Genomic DNA, 9,536 nt, shown 5'->3' with positions numbered 1-9,536 from the left:
CCCGGAGCAAACTGCACCTGCCAGAGCATACGTGCAGGGGCATTTCCCAGGGACAAGTAGCAGTGGCACAACTATGGGCCACTGCTGTTTGTCCCCAGGGAAACATGTGCATGCTCATCTGGATACGCCCAAAGATTGCTTGGGCTTATACCAATACAATTACAAATAGTCCAATTTTCTAAATAGACAAGTCATTCTTAATACATTCTTTACATGTTCTTATACTATTATCTAGTGTTGACAATGCCATGCTATGCCTGAATCTATTTCAAAAACACTTACTAGAACAGACGATCAATTTGGCTGACAAAAAAAACTGTATAAAATCCATATATTTTCACTTCCTGTGAAACGAGGCAATCTAATCCAAGTTATCACATTATTTTTAGCTGATGTGATTAGACTTCATTTGACATGCAGCAATAACATATTGCGAGGGATCTTCTGGGAGTACCTACAGAACGAATTATGATGGCACATTAGTGTAGAATAATTTAAATTGGTTGAATTCATCTTCTGAGATAAAACTTGCGAACAACTAGTTTCTTACAGTTGCTCGATTATCTCAAAAGTCCCTCACTATACAATTTAATCTCTTAAATGTGACATATGAACAGTTAGACACAGTTTGTGTGTGCTTTGTTTAATTATACATGGCCTATTAAATAAAAATACCAAATCTCATATTCTGCTGAGAAGCACAAGGAAATAGCACAACTGAAAAACACCTAAAAAAAAAAAATCACCAGAAGGAATGCCCCAGAAAAATACATATTTTTTAAATTAAAAGAACAAGACAAAATCTTTTGACTCTTTATTTTGCTGTTTAACTTCTAGATTATGGTACCATAACAAGTAAATTTCTGCAAATATCAGCTGCTGTCTATTATCAACAGTTCATATACATGTATAAAATATGGTAACAGCTATATTTTTCAATGTATATGTCGAACATGCAGCTACGTCTTGCATTTTTACCTTTCAACTATTTTTTCACCCTTCCGAAAAACATGTTATCAACATATCCAAGTTACTGCATTACCACTTACTTGTAGAATCAAGCAGAAACAAGAGGAATCCTTTTACCATTTACATTCTGCTTAGATTTTACTAAACACATGAAAAAAGTAGTAAGCTAATGTCTAAAATATTAACATATTTGGTTTCTTAATATTTTTACAAAAAATTTTGTTGGTGATCTCTTAGGGGGAAAACAGAATTCTTACAAATACATGAAAAATTCTCTGCCTCCCATAAATATACACAATATTCTTCAGAGTGGTCAACTTTTAAAAAATTCACTACAAAGAAAAAAAATATTTTCCCATCTTGTAACTCCCTGTACTAAAAACCAAACTCCAAGAAGGTACGCCTGTTTTTCTACCATCTGTATAGTATGACCAAAACGGTTCCCCTCTGTCCTCTTCCCACCCCGTGCCAAAGGCATCCAAGTGAGCCTTCCACCTTCTACTCAGACAGGAAAAACATATTTGACTGAAATAAATTTGGTTGGAGTAGTTCCATAGACTGGATACTGCTTTAAGAGATGGTTAAGATTTGAAGGATTGTACAGCAAATTCATAAGAAAATACAAATATTAGTTTCTACAGGATTTATCAGTCAAACTTTAAAATAACTCTGCTTGTTAAAAGCTCAGTGAAACCCTGGGAGTTTTACTCTAGTTTCTAATGGAGTTCAAATCTTTATCCTAGCCCAAAACAAGCTGTGAGCTGGAGATTTCTAGTGGGAAAAGCCAAATTCCTCATTTTACAGAATAGCAAAGAAGCTCTTCCTCAGCTACAACAGCAAGCTTGAGGCAGGCAGTACATACAAAAGAGAATAGTACAGCTGTGCAGTGACGGATCCATCATCACTGCTTTTTCCTTTGTCTCACCCTTCCTTCTCATTCCTCTTTGTGCTGGGGCTTGGGAATGGCCAAATGCAAATACACAAATCACACCAAGTCAGGTTCCTCCACAACTGAACTGGCTGAGCAAGGATTTATTCTTACATTACCCATCCTAATTTGTTCTATGTATTTTTAAGCTTCCAAAGGTTGGTACAACTTTAAAAATCTTGTTTTCAGAACAGCTCATGGCATGAGATGTAAAATCATGTGCGGTTGTCTCTTTCTGGCTTTTGGCAAGTTCATGCTCTATTTAAATACACAAGATCACTGTCATTTTAGCCTTGCTAGTTAAATTATTCACTTCCTGAAAAGTGACAGTGAACAACAGCCCACAAAGATCAAGGTAAATAAATACAGGCTTATGTATCTCTCTCTCAATATGCTACAGTTCCGTATCATACCAAAGTTAAAGTGTGTTGGGTTCTGCCAATGTTCATTGTACTTAAATGTGTTATAAAGTTTTATGCACAAAAGTTGTAAAGGACATTTCTCTTTGCATGTGAAGACGTTACTGATTCCCAGCCATAGTGAAATCCAAACAGTAAAGATCAGAGTGAACCTGTACAGAGACGAAGTTCCATTTCCAGAAAAAATTCTAAGGAATGTCATCGCTGTTGTATTTAATGGCATCAGTTATTCATTAGACTAAGGCACTAACATTAACTATTTAATTTGACAACTGTAATTGCTAAACTAATACATTAATATAGAAAGAGTGTTAGCATTTGACAGACTGATAATACCCTGATTTACAACTATAACAATCCCATGTCAACAGCACTGTCCAGGGTGCAATTTAGTCAGAATTTGACATCGAGTTAATAAATTAAGGAAACAAATCTGAACAGGTAATCCTTTACTATTATTTACTGTTTATATTATAACAACGCCTAGATCTGTGACTATACAATTTGATTTCTCTTATTAAATTACTTTCTAGAAGCAGTGAGGATTTCTTGGCTAAAGACCCAACTAAATCATCATTGCAACAGAAAGACCCAACATGCTACTTTCTTTAGATTAATAGAACTAGATCCATTCATAACTGGAATTTTATTTAATATGATATTGGTTTTAAATGGATACTGATACTATTTACTTGGAAATTTTTAGTACTAGGAACTGCAAAATAACCTGTATGCATTTGTCAAGTGGCAATTGAGTACAGTTAGCCAGTCACTCCTGGTAACTACATACTGCAATTTGCTTTACCCAGATGAAAGGGAAGCAGTACTGTTTGATGAAGTAACTTTATATCCATCAACTGGCACATTCCTCCCAGGGCTGGCACTAGACACGGAATAAGATTTGATGTCCCTTTCCTCTGATCAATGTTTATATCTTTCCTCTTATCAATCCTTCCAGGAAGGCAGAAAACTGCATTTCCACTGCATATTTCAGTCAGGGTGTGGAAATGTATTATTTGTGTCTGCTATATAAATGACATTTCTGAGTTACAATGGTCTCGTTTGAGAGAGATCATAAAAGCTTATGGATAATGGCATCTAAGAAATCCAAATATATTACCCTAGCTATGGAGAGGCTAGCAAAACAGCTTTACCTACTGCATCCATTGTAGTGTTCACCCCTCACCGGCTGCAGCATTCTTAAATAGAGTAGTTAGAAACAGCCCTGATAATACAGTAAGCTCACACCTGTGGAAAAGGAATTTCATCTTAAAATCAGAAAGAACCAAAAACTTTTAAAAGAATTAATTAAACCTGAAGGCAAAGGTTTCTAAGTAACAGTTCACTTTGACAAAAATATCAGAAAATCCAACAAATATATTTGTTCTGTATACTTCCACTGTACCACACTTGGACTGACCTGGCAGAACTGAGAGTCAATGAACATGTTCCCCTTGCATCCATGTCAAAATTTAGATGGGGGAAAACGATTTTACTTTTGACTGTAATAGATTAACTTTCTGGAGAGCCAAAGGAGGTGGAAGAAGAGGTAAAATTTCGCTAAGGACAACCAGGAATATTTCTGTAATGGAGAATCACTAGATCCACTTTTGGCATTTTATGACTTTTCGTACAAAAATCTTCCTGCTCATTCTCTAACACATTCCTGCCAGCAAATATTTCAGCATTTTAAACCAGAGGTTCTCCTACAAAATGTAAGGTGGTTAACATTCCATGCCACATGCAACCAGTTATTTTATTTTCAATCAAAAATTTAAAAAAAAATACAAAAAAATATTTTTTATAATTATCTTTATAAACAGTATAATTTCTGTGAGATTTAAGCTGGTAATAGCTGGAATTTCAAAATATACTTTAAATTATTTCAGTGTTGTATTTTCAGATCATAAAAGAGTTTATAAAAGGGACCAACAGGTAAAAGTCTACTGGCCACAAATTCCCTTAAGAATGGCAGATCTCCTTCAGGGAATATTTGTTTCTTCAAGTAGATTTAGTGCTGGGATAATGCGGTGGTTAATGCACAAACACAGGCTGTTGATAAAGTGGCGCTGCATACCGTTCTTGTAACAAGTTATAAAGGTGCAATTGCCTGCAGTTCATCAGTATGGATGTGGCAATGAAGTTCTGCTTTACAAATTCCAGGCACTAGAGATTTTGTGATAGTGATTACAGGAGGCTCTTCTTCCCCTGCAAAGAGAAAAGCGTGCTGTTTTATTTGTTCAACATACAACTATACCTATATGTAGGGTGACCATCGTAGAGGACATTCTGGTTTTCTGCTACTCTGTCCTCTATCAATATGAAACCCAATGCCTTTATGTCCTCTATTTTTCTCTTCAATCTTCAAGGAAAAAAAAGAGGACACAAAAGACATCCGCGTTTGTATCAATAGAGGACGGAGAATAACCGGACTGTATTCTATGATGGCCACCATACCTATATATGATGACTAATTCCTAAGACCTAACCACCAATGCAAATCTTTTCTGAAAATCAGCTATTCAGAGAAGTTATCAATGATCAACAAACTCAGGCTGCATACACACATTCACATCATCCAGGACCACTCCCCCAGGTTTGTTTTTAAGTTCAAGCAAAGAAGCAAGGAGCCTGCAGTGTGGATGCTGGTTGCCAGGGATCCCTAGAGCAGCGGCCCAAGACCTCTGTAGGTTTTGGGTTGTTTTTTTTTAATGACTATAAACAGGGGTGTCAGGGTCAGAGAAGGTAGGAGCTGGGTCTGTGCTGGACAGTGTCTTCCAGCTTTCCTTTCCCCCAACCCCATGCTGTCTTCTAGCAGCTTGCTGTGGTCCAGCCCAGCTGCACCTGGGCAGGGAACATGCTTGAATGCTTCCCAGCACCTAAGTGCTGCAGTATGATTCAGACAGGGAATAGGCCAGTAGGAGGACATGCCCTAAGTGCTTCAGCACCAGCCTTTTCCAGCCCAAAGCATTTAGACAGTGTGTTCTGCTCCCTGCTTGTCTGGGACTGATACATGCTCTCCCTTCCCCTGTGGGAGAGGGAGAAAAAAAAAGCAGTGAAGCACGCTGGCTGCCTGTACACAAGTTCTGTCTCCTGGGATACATTCTCTGGGGAGCCACTTCACTTGGGTTATTTCTCAGTTATTTTTCTCCCAGAGTGATCACTTTTACTTTGGGAAAAAAATTACGAACTTCTGTACACTCATACAGGACTCTCCCTGGAAAAAACTGAATGTATGTCCAAGCCCTTATGTTATGGCATAATGAACGAGATTTGGGAACTCCCTAAAGTCAGTTTGAACCTTAGTACAATGTATCTGACTTGATGGCCTTTTGGGTTTGTACTTGCACTCAGAGATAAAAGCAGATAATACTTTAAAGAAGAAAGGAAAGGTCTGGCCTGAGGTTTGCATAGACATTTGATAACTGCACAAACATAGGGAGATTTATTGTGATGCTCAGCTTAAGTGACTGTTAAAGTTGGGTAGTTAGGATGGAAGTCTTATTTCACAGGTGTTTTTAATAGCCCCTACAAGAGGGCACTTTGAACCAGTGACGGCTCCTAAATTCCAGAAAATGCATACCAATCGCATAATGTTTGTGCATCTTGCTATTAAAAGATACTTATGAATTAAGATGTGTATTTGAGACATTTGGAAAGTATCTGGATTACAGTTTCTTTAGAAAAACTGCTCAATTTTGGAGTCTCGTTGTTGCCCAGTGGAAATATGAATCGTGGCTTGGATAAGGGCTATCTGGCTCAGATTAATTCCAAACAAGACTAGCGTAATGTTGGTGGACTAGGTGAAGAAACTGGGGAAAAAAAAACATGAAAGGTTATTTTGTTTCCTTTGATTGGGCAAGTATCCTCACTGTTTGTAAGACAGCCTCGAAACCTCTTCCGTCAGGTTCATCTTTGCCAGTCAACACTAGAGTTCTAAAATGTGCTAGTTAAAATATGTTATAGTTACAATGAAAATTAACTTTTGGAGAGAGAACCTGGCAGCAGAGGTGACTTCACTGCCCGCTCCCAAATGTAAATAGGAAGAGAGTCCCGGCAGAGCATTCTTCTAGAGAACCTGAAGCTGGTTTGGTTTAATGCAGATAGAAGCCTACCAGCATGCAAACTGGGAGTTCTCCCAGGACCACGAGTAAAAGCTGGACTAGCACTGCTGAGGGAATTAAAAATAGCATGTAAATCTTGAGTGTCTGGCTGTTTGAGGAGTGTTCACAGTTTACTTGATTAAGTAAATACATTCATATTTTCCCCAAAGAATTAAAGTTTGCACGTTCAGATTGCAGATAATTGTTCCAAAAGACTTGCTAATCATTCCCTTCCATATTCACCACCACCTCACCCTCCCAAAAACAAATCTTGCAGTAAGCCATCCCTCCGAGTCTGATACTTTAATACCCAAAAACAGAAAATCACTTACAATTAAAGGACAAAACTTAAAAGTTTCAGCTCATACTGAATGCATGAAAGCTGGATAAGACTTACCTGTCCTGTTTCACAGCGGTGTAATGAGAAGAGCTGGCACCCTGGGCAAACACTAAGGGCAGAGTGGTGGGGTAGGGCAGCAGTCTTTCCCTGCTAGGAATTCCTAAAGCAGGGGTGAGCAAAATGGCAGATCTGACCAGTGGCCGGACTCCATTTCCAAGCAGCCCCTACCCACGCTGCTCCAGCCAATCTCCATGGAGACCCCAGGAGCGGCGGGGTTGTCCCAGCACGGGGCTGTCACAGCCCCACGCTCCTAGGATCTCCATGGAGACCAGCCCAGAGTCGCACTGGCAGGACACATGGCTGGGTAGGGAGCTGCTCTGGGACCGGAACCGGAACCAGGGCTGGGATCTTGCAGCCGTGACAGTGTGGGCCAGAGACAGGACAGGGCTATGATCCACTGCCCACACGCTCCTGCTGTGGAACCTGCACTCGCTGCAAGGGTGCATCGGCAGCGGATCACAGCTCTGCCCAGCTTCAGCCCATGCCACTACGGCTGCAAGATTCCCACCCGGGCCCCAGTCCCAGCCCTAGAGCAGCTGCCTGCCCACCCACGTGCCACGTGCCCACCAGCACCACTCTGAGCAGGTCTCCATGAAGACCCTGGGAGCGCAAAGTTGTGTCAGCCTCATGCTGTCACGGCCCTGTCGCTCCTGGGGTCTCCGTAGAGATCAGCTTGAGTGGTGTGCAAGTAGGGACTACTGGGAAATGGAGTCTGTCGCAAGCCCAGTCTGGCCTGCAGGCCAGATTTTGCCCACTCCTGGAGTCTCTGACCAAGCTGCTGCTGCTACTGCCGTGGCCTTATGCTCTGCCCACCCCGACTGTTGTTCTTAAAGCAGCAGCAGCTAGGGACTGTTTTGGAGTTCCCAGCATGGGTAAGCCAGGAGGCTGCTCTTGCTTCCAGGGCACAGACTCCATGGACATAGGGGCGATTCTTGTCCTCCTCCTAATTTGGTGCCTGGAGCAGATGCCCCTGTCACCCACCCCTAGTTATGCTATCAATGTTCGATTTGAGAAAAGGTGAAATTCAGCAGGTAGAATTTTGATAGCAATAAATACAACTGCTCTCGTGTTCTTGACCTCACAGCTCATCAATACATCATGGTCAGGAAGACAAGAGCAACCGTATTGGAAATTTTGTGTTATCAGAAGCCTAATACCTTAAGTTAACTGCAATACAGTAATTGTTCTTTGTTCGCACTGGTTAAAAATTGGAACATTAAAAAAGCCTAACAACAGGTTTTCAGACCACATAAAAAATGCTCATTATTTTTCCAAAATTCTAATTTCAGAATTTTGATGTATTTTTTCACAACTGGATAATTTTTTTTTAACAAAATAAAAAACTCCTATTCAGGTTCTTCATAAAGTCCTTTTGTACAACCTAAGTTATTAAAGTTTAAAAGTGCACAAGGACTTTATGAAGACCCTGTATTTCTGACCATCTCTATTTTACCTACCTTTTTTTTTCAGCTTCTTTTATGGCCCCTAACTTAATGCAACTAAAAGTATGTCAGCAACATGAATATTGTGTGTTAATGTGATTTTTTTTTTAAACTACTTCATTTTACCTAATCCTGAAGATGATGAGACACTCTCTGTAATGGAAGAGGTTTCAGTTTGGTCTGTCAAAAGTCCTTCCATTAAAGGTAGAGATAACTCAGATGACGGAACAGAAGAATCATAGATTCCAGAATCCCTTGGCATGTCTGGGAGATTGGCAGCTTTTACAACGTGCAACAGCGGCTGAAGAACAGAGCCACCATCTTGAATATCCCGAGTCTCTGTATCTTCTCCAAGGTTTAAGTGCTGAATTATACATGGAGAGTCTGAATTTATAGCAGGGATAGAATTTGCATCTGTTTTCAGATAAAATTCCCCTTCAGTCACATGCTTATTCACCAAGTCATTTAAAACCAAGCCTGAGTCAAATTTTTCCATGACAGGCTCTTGATAATGTAAAGGAGGTAGAGGAAATGGAATGAACTGTTTTTCAAACCAATCTGGCTCCTGATCAATGAACTGGTGCATGTTGCAAATGGCAACATAAAGGGAACGGCCAGATTTGCTCCTGAAATAGTTTCTTTTGCTAATATTTACTGGATACACCTCTGAATCTTGAAAGCTGAGATCTTTGGAGTGTAGGTGAGAGTAAAGCTGAGGCAGGTTATCCATGAGCTTGTACTTTGTACTTAGATCCAGAATGCCAGGAATATCACCTTCGCAGGAGTAATCAAAGTAGACTGCAATGAACTTGCAGAGGTCATCTGAATTCTGCTTTGCTTGACGCAGCCTCTCTGCAATGGTAGACACTGCAAATACAAAGAGTTCTCCTTTCCCAATGTCTCTGCTTGTTCCCTTGTGCTTCCAGTTCTTTTTTTCCACAAAGTATTTCATCCCTTTGGAACACACGATGATGATAAACTGAGACTCATTGATTTTTTGAATAAGCCATTCTTTCTGCCCTTCTTTACAAATCTTTAAATCTTCCCATAAATCCAGGGCCACCTGGGAAAGAAAGAAGCATGTCAGTTGGTGTTTACTGGAAGAATTAATAGCTCGTGAAGGTTACATATATCAGAGATACTTAATAAATCTTTATGTGTTTATTGTTTATTAAATATTAAATCAGGGGTTTGCAACCAGGGGCATGTGTACCCCCAGAGGTACTTGGGAAGGCCCTAGGTGGTATGCACGGGCAGGCAGAGACAGAGCACCGC

At 40.0% G+C, this 9,536-nt stretch overlaps 1 protein-coding gene across 4 annotated transcripts in view; it reads right to left on the bottom strand.

Moving 5' to 3' along the window:
• Positions 1-801: 801 nt before the first annotated feature.
• The window catches only part of IL17RD (interleukin 17 receptor D), an 87,882-nt gene continuing 79,147 nt past the window's right edge, over positions 802-9,536 (bottom strand). For all 4 annotated transcript variants that reach the window (XM_059716122.1, XM_059716120.1, XM_059716119.1 and 1 more), the window contains 2 exons: positions 8,388-9,324; positions 802-4,524 (listed from right to left, as the gene is read on the bottom strand). In XM_059716122.1, the coding sequence (XP_059572105.1) occupies positions 4,409-4,524; positions 8,388-9,324 (1,053 nt within the window). In that variant the 3' untranslated portion in view covers positions 802-4,408. The remainder of the gene's footprint in view (positions 4,525-8,387; positions 9,325-9,536) is intronic.

The sequence above is a fragment of the Alligator mississippiensis genome, chromosome 12, assembly GCF_030867095.1.
Source record: "Alligator mississippiensis isolate rAllMis1 chromosome 12, rAllMis1, whole genome shotgun sequence".
NCBI classification, from domain to species: domain Eukaryota; kingdom Metazoa; phylum Chordata; order Crocodylia; family Alligatoridae; genus Alligator; species Alligator mississippiensis.
Note: the sequence above shows the minus strand (reverse complement) of the source record. Positions and strands in the feature narration are given on the sequence as shown.